General features: G+C 35.5%; 1 protein-coding gene across 2 annotated transcripts in view; it reads right to left on the bottom strand.

The window, feature by feature from the left end:
* LOC149795102 (uncharacterized) overlaps positions 1-14,082 on the bottom strand; it is a 58,939-nt gene extending 44,857 nt beyond the window's left edge. For both annotated transcript variants that reach the window (XM_089964802.1, XM_089964803.1), the window contains exons 1-5: positions 13,936-14,082; positions 9,415-9,586; positions 8,361-8,505; positions 5,348-5,469; positions 1,039-1,096 (exon numbers count right to left, since the gene is read on the bottom strand). In XM_089964802.1, coding sequence (XP_089820928.1) covers positions 1,039-1,096; positions 5,348-5,469; positions 8,361-8,505; positions 9,415-9,586; positions 13,936-14,038 — 600 coding nt within the window. In that variant the 5' untranslated portion in view covers positions 14,039-14,082. The remainder of the gene's footprint in view (positions 1-1,038; positions 1,097-5,347; positions 5,470-8,360; positions 8,506-9,414; positions 9,587-13,935) is intronic.
* Between the last annotated feature and the right edge of the window lie 2,444 nt (positions 14,083-16,526).

The raw sequence follows: 16,526 nt of genomic DNA, 5'->3' as shown, positions 1-16,526 counted from the left end.
TTTCAAGATCCACAAATTGATGCAGTTCAATTCTTATAATGCTTAAAGCATAGATCAGATCCTGTTTGAAAGCCTGTTGAGATGTGTTGATATAGGAGTGGTTGTATGATAACTTTCTAACTGCCCAAGGTTAGCAATCAATTACCGGTAACAAAACAAGGTTTTAATCATAAGGACCAACAAGCAATCAAATCGAAACTGAAGATAAGCTGGATCAACAGAAAGGTTATGGCTCTGCATGCTGAAGCTAATGCTATCCAGAAACAGGTTTAAGTTGAAAGGAGCTTCAGCAAGGTCCTGGCTAAAGGTCTGAATTTCTCTGAATGCAGCCAAGTCAGAACCATGGAAAGAATGGACCTGGGGAGCAGTGTTAATGGTTTAGGCCAGTAGAGGTTAAAGTTGGCCAACAAATATGAGAAGTCTTTGTCATGACCAAGATTTACTCTGCCATGTTGACAAAAAGTGTCTGATATCATAGAGGGATAGCCATTAACAGAAACTGGGGCCAACTTGTTCCTCTTAAGGGGCCAGAAAAAATGGTAGGAATGAGGTACTCCATGTGATAATTTTATTGACTTTGCACAAGTCACACCACTTTACCTTGTAAGCCTGTGGTTCAGTGGTTCTTACAATGAATTTTCCAGAGTTTTTTTTCTCCACCAGTTATACTGGCCACCATGTATAGCGCTTGTCATGTGCTGAAAAATGGCATTAAACCCACAACAACAAATTGCTTCTGGTAAAGTTTACCATCCTCAGACAAAATTAATATTAGATATTGTGATAGACTAGTTGCAAACAAAATAATTGCCGTAAAGTGCCTTCAGACTATAGGAAGTTAGGAATTTTTCAAAGACAATTGAGATCTGATTTAGGCCCAACAGTAAGAGAAAAGTGGAGGTAGAATTAAGTCAGTTTGAAACAAAATTTGCAGTAAAAAGGCACTCAAACTAAGCAAAAATTAGGCTGGCAGTCCAAGCTCATCCCATGAAGAACCCTATGAAAATTTGTGGCTAAAGTTTTGTTTGATATGCTTACCATCGCAACTTCCTCATCCAGCAGAAAGTGTGCCAATGATCTCCCATTACGTGTCTCACTGAAATAGACAAAAAATATTAATATTCACCCTCTCAATATATGTTATACTAATAAAATTTGCATAAATATTATTAGACCTAGACAGCAGATTATCCAGAATAGCAAATTTTGCAGGATCACTCTTTTTACTGTTATTTAAATTTTCTACATAAAACTATGCAAAAATAACCTAGAACCCAGCATCTTCCTTACAGAAATTGGATGTTCTACCAAAAAAGCTTATTCAAGGTCCCGAGCTAAAATAATTTTTAGTTTGGGTGACCCCAAAAAGTTTTAGATGCCAGACATGTCCAACAAACAAGCTGACATGACCAGATTTTATCATTAGATAATTGACATGTTGTCCATCATTGTCCATGTGATTTTTTCCCCACATATCAAGTGCAGTGGTGCATACAGAACATCTAAAATAATATATACAGTGTGACCCTGCTTTAACACGGTAGTTTGAAGCCATAGAACCCGACCGTGTTATAGACCGAACTGAGTTATAAGCAACCAGGTCAGTTAGCTGAAGAAAATGTACCCCAAAAAATTGTGGGGGTGTGGTACTAGATGCAGGTAGTAAAATATGTGCTTCATCGGCACAGTTACCATCTTAAATTGATGCATATTAAATGAGAAATACACCTGTATTGACAAGAGAGAAGACATATATAAAAGTTTACTTTATTTAGAGAACCATGAACTGGTACATATATGTGAATCCTGTTTATATATAAATGTCTAATGTATAGCATGACTAGAGTATCAACACCGTGTACTCACCCGCGAACCTCATCATATACATTTAATCCACAATACAAGTGATTCCATCGAAAATATGCACACACACAGCTTTAAAATATTCAATAATTTTTTAACAAGACATACTGGTCTGAATTCAGTGGAAAAACATAGCACAATCACAAAACGAATGAAGAAGCACATTTACTTTTCAGTACGTTCCAAGTCAGTAAAAGTTAGTTTGCATTTTAAGCTGCCGTTAGTAGCGTTCGTAAGCATAAACTTTTTCCCTACAAAAAGGAAACTTTCACAGCACAGTTAACGTGTTCCAGTCATGTTGGAAAATGCAAAAAATCCATCAGATTCCATCATTTTTATTAAGTTTGGTACTGACTTTCTTTGAAGAAAAATTCTTTGCTGTTATTGAAAGATTGTAGTCGGCTTTCTTTGATGAAGGGTACATGTGCTATTGAAGTCACCGCTAAAGGACAGCTTTGGAGAACCAAACAAATGCCCATTTCTTATTGTGGTGGCAACATCAAATAATTGTATTGCATGATTGAGACATATTTTTTCCATTTGCTGAGTACGTTTTCATAACAATCTGTGCTTCAAAGGTGATCTGAAGAAAGTTATTAACATATGGAAAAAAGTGTAGGGACACAATTCCAGGGAACATACTACCTGTTCTGGGGTTACTAGTAAACTTGGTTAATGCATATAATTATATTAGCATCATTTTTAAAACTCATATTGGCAAAATATTCTTCAAAATATTAGAATCATGAAAAATATTCATGGCAGGAACATCTTTATGACTTTGTGTCAATGATGAGGCCACTAGCTGATGACAGAATATCAGTGTATACTTAAACTGTTACCAAAGCAAATACAAAAAAGATATCTATATCGTTATGTGCAACTGATTATGATGACTTGCACAGCAGCATTTCATTATTTTATGGGAGAGAGAAAGAGAAACTTTACTGAAAACAGTTAACGATCCCAAAATACTTCAGAGCTGGTTCATCTCGTTTCTCTTTATTAGTCATACATGTAGTAGGCAATAAGAGAGACCAAATGGGAATTTACAGCGAAACAAAACAAACACCTCAGGGGCATCCATCAAAAAGAAGAAGACAATATTTTCAAACAAACGGTGTTCAGGTAATGCAAGTTATTTCATTTAGTAACAACAATGAGCTTATAAACAGAGGTTATTTTGGATTCCCCAATAATGTAATTTGGCCCACACTGTTGTTGCTAGTCTGGCATGCCAGCCATTAAGTCACTGTGGCTCCTGATTCTATTAGTCTGGCATGCAAACCACCAAGTCACAGTGGTTCCCGATTCCATCAGCCTGGCATGCCAACCAATAGGTCACTGTGGCTTCTGATTCCAATAGTCTGGCATGCCAACCAATAATTCACTGTGGCTCCTGATTTCATTGGTCTGGCATGCAAACCACCAAGTCACTGTGGCTCATGATTCCATTAGTCGGCATGCAAACCACTAATTCACTGTGGCTCCTGATTTCATTGGTCTGGCATGCAAACCACCAAGTCACAGTGGCTTGTGATTCCATTAGTCTGGCATGCCAACAACCAAGTTACTGTGGCTCCTGATTCCATTAGTCTGGCATGCCAACCATTAAGTCACTGTGGCTCCTGATTCCATTAGTATGGCATGCCAACCACTAGGTCACTGTGGCTCCTAATTCCATTAGTCTGGCATGCCAACCACTAGGTCAATATGGCTTCAATTCCATTAGTCACCTCTTATAATATGCAGGATAAAGCCTTGTGTGAAAGACTATCAAACAAGCCTTGGTTCAATTCTACATTCCCAAACCCACAGTAATTGTATGAATGACTATCAATATACCTTGGGTCTATTCTACACTCCTAAGCCCACAGTAATTGTATGAAAGACTATCAATATGCCTTGGGTCTATTCTACATTCCCAAGCTACAGTAATTGTGTAAAAGACTATCAGGGAAGCCTTGGTTCTATTCTACATTCCCAAGCCCACAGTAATTGTGTAAAAGACTATCAATATACCTTGGTTCAATTCTACATTCCCAAACCCACAGTAACTGTGTAAAAGACTATCAATATGCCTTGGGTCTATTCTACATTCCCAAGCCCACAGTAATTGTGTAAAAGACTATCAATATACCTTGGTTCAATTCTACATTCCCAAACCCACAGTAACTGTGTAAAAGACTATCAATATGCCTTGGTTCTATTCTACTTTCCCAAACCCACAGTAATTGTGTAAAAGACTATCAATATGCCTTGGTTCTATTCTACATTCCCAAACCCACAGTAATTGTGTAAAAGACTATCAAGCAAGCCTTGGTTCTATTCTACATTCCCAAACCCACAGTAATTGTGTAAAAGACTATCAGGGAAGCCTTGGTTCTATTCTACATTCCCAAGCCCACAGTAATTGTGTAAAAGACTATCAGGGAAGCCTTGGTTCTATTCTACATTCCCAAACCCACAGTAATTGTGTAAAAGACTATCAGGGAAGCCTTGGTTCTATTTTACATTCCCAAACCCACAGTAACTGTGTAAAATACTATCAGGGAAGCCTTGGTTCTATTCTACATTCCCAAGCCCACAGTAATTGTGTGAAAGACTATCAATATGCCTTGGGTCTATTCTACATTCCCAAGCCCACAGTAATTGTGCAAAAGACTATCAGGGAAGCCTTGGTTCGATTCTACATTCACAAACCCACAGTATTGGTGAGAAAGACTATCAGGGAAGGTTTGGGTCTATTCTACATTCCAAAGCCCACAGTAATTGTGTAAAAGACTATGAGGATGGATTGGGTCTGTTCAACATATCCAAGCCCATAGCATCTTAATGTGTCTGATCCCACTTCTGCATATAATCATCTTGGGAGAAAATCATGACACTAACCAGGACCTCCACCACCATAACCATCTGTTGTTGTTGTTGTAGGGTTTAACGCCACTTTGCAGCACACGATAGACTATACATAGCGGCCAGTATTAATGGTGGAGGAAGAACCCAGGAAAATCCTGGAAAGAACCACCGACCCATGAGAAGCTACTGGCAAGCTTTCTCACATACCCACATTAGCTGAATCCGAGACTTGAACTCACGCAGACAGAGGTGAGATGGCAGTGATCCGTAACGGAGAGCGCTTTAGACCACTCGGGGCCCCTCATAACCATCTGAGTGTATGTCCCAAAAAGCCTGGGTCTGTTGACCAGTATGTTCCAAAAAGCCTGAGTCTGTTGACCAGTATGTGAAGTAAAATGAAGTGTATGTCCCAAACAGAATGATGCCTATTGACCAGTATGTGAAGTAAAATGAAGTGTATGTCCCAAACAGAATGATGCCTATTGACCAGTATGTGAAGTAAAATGAAGTGATTGTCCCAAACAGAATGATGCCTGTTGACCAGTATGTGAAGTAAAATGAAGTGATTGTCCCAAACAGCCTGAGTCTGGTGACCAGTATGTGAAGTAAAATGAAGATCACTTACTCAAAATAGAGTGCCACCACAACAGATCCCAGTCGAGAGTACAGCACCAGAGTCAGAAACACCTGATCTTCCATGAGCTCCTGGAATTTTCTAATTCCTCGACTTGTCCATGTCCTACCAATCTATGTAAAGTAAATCTTTGATATACAAACTGTAAACGAAGCACAAAATTCTTCAAAACAAAAAATAAATCTATCATCAATATTTAACAAGAGATGAAATTCATTACATATATGCACACTTGCGTAATTCTGAATGAGGGATGAATGGATGCACAGTCAGATGAATAAACATGACAAATCACAACACATCCACAAATGAGTATAAATAATAACAGCAATATAAAAATGCTGTTCATCCAGCATAATTTACACTAAGGAATTAGTCTGTACAATTGATCACATGAATAACAGATAATGATTGAATGAAGACATCAAGTCATAGGCTTAAGGAAACGTTTTTACAGTCAACAAACCCTCAACCATGAATGTCAGAAAAATTCTCAGATTCTTTATTATTATTAATCTTAAAAAACTATCACTATGACCTCGAGGTGAAAATGGCAAATGAATATCTCAGAAACGAATTGTCTTTTCTTTATAATGAAGTTGAACCAAGTATGAACAAAATCCAATGAGAGGTTAAGTAACAAGAAAATCATTTAAGACTGACCTTGATCTTTGATACACAAGGGGAATTAGTATATTACAGAATAATCTACTTTTGTTTCAAAAATATTCATCCATAGTATGAACAGAATTTGAAGTGACTGTCTTGCTCTTCAACAGGATTCAAAGTTAATGCATCACTTTTCAGCAGATTTCAAAGTGACTGCCTTGCTTTTCAATCGAATTCAAAAGTAGTCATGCTTTTCAATAGACTTCAAAGTGAATGTCTTGCTTTTCAATAAAATTTAAAGGTAATATATTGCTTTTCAAGAAAATTTAAAGTCAATATATTGCTTTTCAATAGACCTCAAAGTGACTGTCTTGCTTTTCAACACAATTCAAAAGTACTGTCATGTTTTTCAATAGACTTCAAAGTGACTGTCTTGCTTTTCAATAAAATTTAAAGTTAATATATTGCTTTTCAATTAACATCGGCTTGTCCATAATGCTCCTATCATGAAATTAAAACATGTAGAGCCATATTTTTACATAAATTGCATAGAAGCGAGACCCTTGATGCCAGAATGAATAGTCACGATTTATGGCCAGGTAAGATAAAATATTTAACTGATTTCTGGGAATAAAAAGAAGGTATTTTATATAATACTAAATAAGGGTTCTGAAGCACTCTTTGTATCACCTATGAACAACATGGTCATCATGTAAGGTTCTAAGTAACTCTTTGTCTCACCTATTAACAACAAGGTCAATATGAAGGATTCCGAGGAACCCTTTTCAGACCTGCCAAACCTGACGAGTCCGTCTCAGTAAGGCAGTTGATTTTTTTCCATAAGATTGACCAGTTTTCAGTAAGGTGTAAGAAAATATCAATAACTGCTATTGTAAAATTGGAAAACATAACTAAAAGTTTGATGCATCGACGATAAACATTATGTTCAACTGAAAAGTTTCTAAAGTACGCATAGACTTTATTTACCACTAGTACAGTTGCACAAACTCTAATTCCAAACCCTATGCAGTTCAACAGCTTGTTTCTATCTCTCAACCTGACATAATTCTTGAGAAACAAAATCCATTTCACATGATGACAGCAATCATATTTCCTGCCAGGAGACATACTCAAATTGGCACGTGATGTCCAATAAAGGTAATTGTGTCCTTTCCAGCTTTTATTCACAAGACTCTGAATACTCCTTTTTGATCATGCAGATGTAAAGTTAGTCTGGTTTCCTGACTAATTTCACTAATTCTAAGATGAAACCCGGATCCAAATAAAACACAGATGAACAAATTATACAGGATTTTTGGACAACGATCATTTTCCATAGTTTTTACTAGTATGCCATAAGTCTGTATTTCAAGGGTAATTTTCGTAAGGCTTACGGCAAAATCATAAGAGTTGGCAGGTCTGCCTTTTGTCTCACCTATGAAGTCATGATGTAAGGTCCTGAGGAACCCTTTGTCTCACCTATGAAGTCATGATGTAAGGTCCTGAGGAACCCTTTGTCTCACCTATGAAGTCATGATGTAAGGTCCTGAGGAACCCTTTGTATCACCTATGACGTCATGATGTAAGGTCCTGAGGAACCCTTTGTCTCACCTATGAAGTCATGATGTAAGGTTCTGAGGAACCCTTTGTCTCACCTATGAAGTCATGATGTAAGGTTCTGAGGAACTCTTTGTCTCACCTATTAAGTCATGATGTAAGGCCCTGAGGAACCCTTTGTCTCACCTATTAAGTCATGATGTAAGGTCCTGAGGAACCCTTTGTCTCACCTATTAAGTCATGATGTAAGGTCCTGAGGAACCCTTTGTCTCACCTATGAAGTCATGATGTAAGGTCCTGAGGAACTCTTTGTCTCACCTATTAACAGGTCATGATGGAGGGTTTTGCTCATGTGAGCAAGAAAGAAATTCTTAGCATATCAGAATACAACTGTAATACATGACACCAAAGGTTTACATGAATAAAGCAACTAATAAAAAACATATGTATTTTAATACAACCCCTTAAAAGAAATGCCCCCTCCAAAAAGAAATTTCTACATTATTGAGGCTTATAGATCCATATATATGTATCAATTATGGTATGTCCAAATAATTAAAACAGTGTATGAGTAATCCAATAACCTGTTAGAAAATAAAACAATTTACGAATGAATGCCTGCTGTCAAACAATGATATACGGTATTCAATGCCCTTTCCCCCTTTAAAAATTGCACCACCCCAGGGGCATCTATTAGAATAACTAAGGTATATAACTTTAAAACTGATTCTTAACACTTAACGATGCCACCATTGCCATCAGAAAAGAGATATAGGTTTCACCATATAACATCGATACAGAAAACACTCCCTTGATACATGTATCAAATTTGACCTACTGGTTGTACCCCTGCTAAACTGCAGCGCATAGCAAATTGTGTCTGCTCCATGATATGGTCTGGTACTTGTGGGCAGATCTTTCCAGCTGGCACAATCCCAGTGTTGCCATAATCCATATATAAAATATCAGCCATGTTTTCATGCCTGCAGGAGTAAAAAATAAGCAACAATTACCATAATATGTGTCAACCTGAAATCCCTTATACAGGATCCTTTCTATGTAAAATTCTATTCAGCTGCTTTGAGAAAAAGTCATTTAATACTATTTCCTTTTTCAGTAGCAATGGCCACATCAAACAAAACAGCATCATTTGTGTACCTTCATTTCAGGACACAAATCTGGTCAAATTCTGGTTCACAGTTTTTGAGAAGCTGTTGTTGTTGTAGGGTTTAATGCCAATTTTTCAGCACAAAATAGGCTATACATGGTGGCCAGTATTACTGGTGGAGGAAGAACCCTGAGAAACCCCAGGAACAACCACCGACCCATGAGAAGCTACTGGCAAGCTTTCTCACATACCCACATTGTCTGAATCCTAGACTCAAACCCACGCAGACAGAGGTGAGATGGCAGCGATCCGTAATGGAGAGCGCTTTAGACCACTCGGGGCCCCCCAGAAGGTAAGGAAAGCAACAGTGATAGGCAAGGATTACTGGAATTAATTCATTGGTTATGTTAGTAATATTTAGGACCAAGCTTCAACTCTTCAACAATCAAGATTTGTCCTATTTTATTTTTAATTTGTTTTTATTTAAAGACAAATTCTGTGACCTATCTGAGCCATATTTACATACAATTTCAAGGTTGGTAGATGGTAGGGATTAAAACATGGCAGATACATTTGGTTCATATATTAAGTTGTTTTTCAAGTAAAGTCAGTTTCACTCAATAATGAACATGATCACATATGATTACTTATGTAATAGCCTAAAATTGCATAGAAAAAGACAATTTTTCTATCCAAAAATGTGATGAAAATATACTTAAGTTGAAAAAACTTTCAATGGAAGTGCAATGAAATGTAACACATTTTTCCTAATATGTTCAGTTACCTGTCTATCCTGGCCACCTGGCCCCGCCTCCAGAGTTTTTCCTTCTGACCACTGTCCACCAAGACCAACTGACCTTCAGTCAATTCCTCGACAGACATCAACCGACTTTCATTCGCTCTACAGAAATCTTCTATATCTGCCTCCAACTGGTAGAAGTAGGCCAAAGCTTCATCTGGGGTAGCAAGAAATGAAGAAATCTCATGAACCATTATGTTTCTGAAATATATTATCAATATTGGTTTGGTCTGGTGTTTTACAGCACACCAACACAAGTAAGTTATCAAGTGCAAAGGCAAGCTGAATAAAGTGCCTTTTCATTGGGCACATCATAGTCAATTTGGGCTACTCTATTAGGATTCAAACCTACAATGTGGTCTTGAGGTAGGCATGACACCTACTGCACCAACACAGCTCCCATCTTGAATGGTTGCCTTTGGAATTGGTGGGAATTAAAAGCAAGACAAACAAGAATTCTTTTGAATGCTGTGTCATGATTGCTCTGCTGAAACATGATCCATAGCTCTAAATCTTACCCTTTAAAGTGATTGGAGTAATTGACCTATTTTTGATACAGGTGAATGTTACTGCAACCACCAAATTTCATAAAGTACATACAATAGCATCAGAATAATGGAACAATTAAAAATAATGCCTATGCAGTAAACAATAGCAATGCCTATGCCAAAAACAATATTAAAGCCCATGCAAGAAACAATCAATAGTAATGCCTATGCAAGAAACAATATTAATACCCTGCCATAACAATTAATAGTAATGTTAGTGCAACAATTAATTAATATCAATGCCTATGCCATAAACAATATTAATGCCTATGCAACAAATAGTTAATATTAATGCCTATGCCAAAAATAATATCAATGCCTATAAACAATTAATATTAATGCCTATGCAACAAATAATTAATATTAATACCTATGCCAAAAATAATATCAATGATAAAGTTTTAAACGATTTTAATGCCTATGTAACAGATAATTAATAGCAATGCCTAGCCTATGGCATAAACAATTAATATCAATGCCTATGCAACAATTAATATTGCCTATGCCAAAAATAATATCAATGCCTATGCCATAAACAATTAACATTAATGCCTATGCAACAAATAATTAATATTAATGCCTATGCCATAAACAATTAATATTAATGCCTATGCCAAAAATAATATCAATGCCTATGCCATAAACAATTAAAATTAATGCCTATGCAACAAATAATTAATATCAATACCTATGCCATAAACAATATTAATGCCTATGCAACAAAAAATTAATACTAATGCCTATGCCATAAACAATTAATATTAATGCCAATGCAACAAATAATTCATATTAATGCCTATGCCAAAAATAATATCAATGCCTATGCCATAAATAACATTAATGCCTATGCAACAAATTAATATTATTGCCTATGCCAAAAATAATACCAATGCCTAGCCTATACCATAAACAATTAATATTAATGCCTATGCCAAAAATAATATCAATGCATACGCCATAAACAATTAACATTAATGTCTACGCAACAAATAATTAATATTAATGCATATGCTATAAACAATAAATATTAATGCCTATGCAACAAAAAATTAATACTAATGCCTATGCCATAAACAATTAATAATAATGCTGTTGCGACAAATAATTCATATTAATGCCTGTCATAAACAATTAATATTAATGCCTATGCCAAAAATAATATCAATGCCTATGCCATAAACAATTAACATTAATGCTTATGCAACAAATAATTAATATCAATGCCTATGCCATAAACAATTAATATTAATGTCTATGCAACAAAAAATTAATCCTAATGCATACGCCATAAACAATTAATATTAATGTCTATGCAACAAATAATTCATATTAATGCCTACGCCAAAAATACCAATGCCTATGCCATAAACAATATTAATGCCTATGCAACAAATAATTAATATCATTGCCTATGCAACAAATAATTAATATCATTGCCTATGCCAAAAATAATACCAATGCCTAGCCTATACCATAAACAATTAATATTAATGCCTGTGCAACAATTAATAGTAATGCCAATGCAACAAATAATTCCTATTAATGCCTATGCAACGTATAATTATTAATAATGCCTATGCCAAAAAATATATCAATGCATATGCCATAAACAAATTATATTAATGCATATGCCATAAACAATTAATATTAATGCCTATGCAACAAATAATTAATATTAATGCCTATGCCAAAAATAATATCAATGCCTATGCCATAAACAATTAATATTAATGCCTATGCAACAAATAATTAATATTAATGCCTATGCAGAAAAATATATCAATGCATATGCCATAAACAAATAATATTAATGCATATGCCATAAACAATTAATAATAATGACTATGCAACAAATAATTAATATTAATGCTATGCCAAAAACAACAAAGTTGGATCATAAGGTATGACCAGTTTCAAAATCAAATGTTTTCAAGACCAAGGAAGCCAAGTCTAAATTCATTGGCCCAAAAAACGCAGTTGCAGACACACTGGTTTTCCAAGTCACTTTTACAATAAAGCCTTCTTTGGGGTGGGGGTTGTTGAAAACAAAACTCACATATAACAAGAAAGGTTGTTGTTGTTGTAGGGTTTAACGCCATTTTTCAGGACATGATTGGCTATACATGGTGGCCAGTATTAATAGTGGAGGAAGAGTCCAGGGAAAACCCTGGGAAGAACCACAGACACACGAGAAGCTACTGGCAAGCTTTCTCACATACCCACATTAGCCAAATCCGAGACTCGAACCCACACAGACAGAGGTGAGATGGCAGTGCTCCGTGACGGAGAGCGCTTTAGACCACTCGGGGCCCCCAACAAGGTAAACTATACAATAAATAATAATGATGAATTCAGGGGAAGGGCAGGATAATAAAAGCAGGCGCAAATCTTCTCTCCCGCAATGAACAATACTACAATCAACATGACATGATGTCAAACAAATATACATAAAAAAAATTGTTGCTTTTCCTATTAAAGCCAAGAATCTAAATAGTCTGTTCTATTTTAGATTTTAGCAACAGCAATATTTATTTGATTGCAGATCTGCATCAACTGTATAAAACTGAAAGCTTCTCTTTCAAATTTAGTCAAATTCTGTTTAGTAGTTTTAAAAAGTTCTAAGTTATTTAATAGTTGTTTTCAGTTTAGTAAAAGAAGTAAAAAATACTTTTATAGTCTAAAATTCTATGAGTTTTCTGAAAAGGTTATTATTGACAAAAGTAGTTCTAGGTAAGTTAGTAAAGGTTAATACATATGACTCGTACACTAAGGTGGTGCTATACAGTTTCGCATTTTCCATAGGGTTAAGATTTTAAAGAAAAAGAATTTCCCTGGCTTTCCTCACTGGTTATACTGGCTATTTAAAAAAGACCTTGTATATCTTAGGTATAATTAAAAGAACCTTTAATTCCCTTTATTTTGATGTATGATTGATGGGTGTACTTTGGGTTATAGAGTATACAGCTTGGCCTTACTTCAAATGTGCACCTTTCAAAAAAGTGCTAGCTCTACTTGGTCATTTTCACTTCCTGAACTTCGGAGGTAAATTGTATAAAAAAGAGCCGATAACTTTTTTTACATTTTATATATTTGGTAATTCATTCATTGCACTTTCAGAAGCTGGTATTGTCTACTCTGGCAAAATTCATTTTCCCTATTTTAATAGCTGCTATGTATATATAGTGTACTTTAGACTAATTAAGGCTGACTTTTTAACACAAGGATGCAGTCATTTTAGTTAGCAATGTGTTTAAATCATGTAAAATTTCCAAAAGTACAATATCCAAAGAAATATCATCCACATTACATTACTGTAGCATATAGGTATGCCAACATTCTCTCCATTGTGCATGTTTTAAATGCAAACTACTTCACCTTACATACGTCACTCTCTCTAAAGTACATATTAATTGGTGAGCACCCCCTAAGGAAGATCACATAAAACTAACATTTAAACACAAACAAGGGAAATAACTATGGAATAACAATATTGGAACATGACGACAAGATCCATGTTCTGATATTGTATAATAAAAAAATATTACACATTTTAGGAAATTAATCAAAAACTGTTGGATTAGCTGGACAAAGTGGAGAGCGAAAAAAAAAATAGCTTTTTTGTATATTTCACAATTTGATTAATTTTGCATAAAGAATATTTTAAATGCAAACCAGTTAGGTACAACAGTATTTTTAGTATTTAGTCCAAAGCCCTCAGTTGCTCCAGCCATAAGCACAGTCCACATTGTATGATGGCAAGTTGGATCAATATAAACTACTGGTTTGCATTTTCCAGTTTATATGTAATTAAAAACTTAAAGCAGGCATGTTCAACTTCCACCATAGCGCAGCCAAAAAGCAACTTTTAAATGTACCCTTATGATGTAAATGTAACTAAATGAGGCAATGTTTCGGGCTATATGTTGTGCATGCCTGCCTTAACACAACAGCAACAAACCTGTGCCAATCTGCATCCAAAAGTTCTGGGGATCAATTATCTGTGTTATTCTGCCATGGTAAAACACTGGGGAGGTAATACCTGTATCAGCCGGTGCCTCCATTTGACTATGATCCCCAAATCTATGAAGAAATCTTGGTCTAAGGGCTGAAATGAAACAAGAGAAAAAGTAAATTCAGAGAAATGTGAACAAGAGAAAAGGTACATGATGACAATGATGGTGATTATATGAACCACGCTGATTGGTGATGGTAAATTCAATAGACCTATTGAACAACTACTAACTCAATCTAGATGTAGACAAGCCCTGTCTTACAGTAGATAACATGCTGGCACAATGTTGCCCCACATCATTTAATAACCACAGTACTTGTAGTCTCTCACGTAATATCCATACCACTTTCTTCATTTGTTTTTTGTTGTCAGCAAAATCTATGTTTATCAAAGCATAGGTAACATAACCAAGTACAGTATATCCCATTTCTAGCTAATGGAATTAAATTACCATTAGTCTGTCACTAGAACACATTACTATGAAACTAAAGCCACATACCATTAAAGATTTAAAATGCCTTACTGACTGGATATGATGCCTTATGATACCAACACAATACAACTATTACAAAAACTTTTAAAAAATATACCACACCTACCATCTAATTTAACAAAATTTTCAAGATGGCCACATAGGCAGACAGAGATTGACACCATTTTCACACAGGATCAATAAGATAGTACAAGTCATTCTGTGAAAACCCCATGTCAATATGACCATCCATAAGGTTGATGGCATGGGTTTAATGTCATTTTTAAGCACATGATAGACTACACATGAAGCCAGTAATTGGTGGAGGAAAAATCCAGGAAAACAACAGTAATAACCACTGACCCACGGGAAGCAACTGGCAAGCTTTGTCACACAGCCAGCCACATTGGTCATTTTCTTTAAGAATCAACTAGATATAATAAGAAGGACATGAGTCATTGATGGGGGGGGGGGCCAGGTCCTCAAAACCCAATTCTCATACTACTCTCAACCTCAAAACATAACGTTTAAATGAATCAGTCAATTATTTTAATTTTATACCCAACACATGAAATAGGCCTTAAAATGGGGCAATTGTTGTTGTCATAGGGTTTAAAGCAATTTTTCAGCACAAGATAGGCTATACATGATGGCCAGTATCAATGGTGGAGGAAAACCCCCAGAAAGAACCACTGACCCACGAGAAGCTACAGGCAAGCTTTCTCACATATACACACTGGCCGAGCCCGAGACTAGAACCCACACAGAAAATGGGATGAGAGGATCAATAAGGATAGCAGGAAACATAAAAGCACATCAGTATTAGTAAATTGCTTATTAGTGGGCTCTAATGCATTTTGGGCTGAACTGATAGCATATCAAAGACCACATAAATGTCTCCCCATGAAGAATGTTGCATGATGTAATCAAAGAAGCTGATAAAGCTAATGAACATGTCAAAAAGGCCAGGTTCCAATCCATATTTACATGTGTCTTTAAATTAAAACTGACTTGACTATAGGCTCTCAACAGAGTTTCAGTATGAAGAGTCCTGGACTTCACTAATGAAACATGAGTCCCGAGCCTATTTCTAAGCATCCCATGCATAAGCTCGAGTCTCCAATTTTGAAAAGGGTACAAAGGAAAATAAAAAGATATATAATTATTATTTTATTATTTATCAGGATTGAATGTATTAGCCATTTATAATATCACACTAAAAATATTTTTTTACATTTCAGTAAACAGAATTCTAAGTCTACATATTATACATATGAATTTATAAGTTTGTTACTGCTACAACAACAAAAAAACCCAAAATAATTAACTGGCATTACACTCTAACATACATGTAAACATATATAACCATCATTAGATGAAGCAAGGAATGACAAAATGTATGTACCAGGCAGCATATCTACCAAAAAATTAATCTGAAATAAATATTAGTGTTAAGTGCCTTGAGAGTTGGCCCTAAGGAATAAAGGTGGGATGTAATGTGGGCTCCATGGAAAAGATGAATTAATCCTGTCTGTGTCATTTTTATAAGTCTTTGGTATGACTCGGTCGGGGTTCAAACCTGTGACCTCCTGTATCCGAGGACGCTCTAACCACTAAGCCACACAGGGCAAAGTTTGATAAAATGTTATGGCAGCCAATGATGTCAAAATCAGAAAAAGAAGGAGTAAGTTTCTTTAATGAAATGAAGCTATCCAATCACTTTCATCTTTGTTAGTATGCTTTGCTTTGTTTCAATAATGAAACCAACTCCAATCAATTTTGGCAACCATTGGCTACCAATGCATTTAAACCAACTCAAATGTATGTCAATGGAAACTAAAAACATGTGTCAGAATTTGATTTCATCAAGAAAATATATCAGAGTAAGTATAGTCCTACTAAAGAAATTATTGTTCATTCCAGCATGAAATTTTATCCCATCTTAACTCATTAAATTTTCTGGTCGGCATAAGTTTCACACAAAGTATTTAAAACAAATTAAGTACTTTTGGCTACATTTAATGACACTCACCTGAAAATGTACACAGTTACAGATAGGATAAAA

Source organism: Sinohyriopsis cumingii, chromosome 7 (assembly GCF_028554795.1).
Source record: "Sinohyriopsis cumingii isolate HCF-2022 chromosome 7, ASM2855479v2, whole genome shotgun sequence".
Taxonomy (NCBI): Eukaryota; Metazoa; Mollusca; class Bivalvia; order Unionida; family Unionidae; genus Sinohyriopsis; species Sinohyriopsis cumingii.
This window is presented reverse-complemented; position numbering and strand designations above follow the sequence as displayed.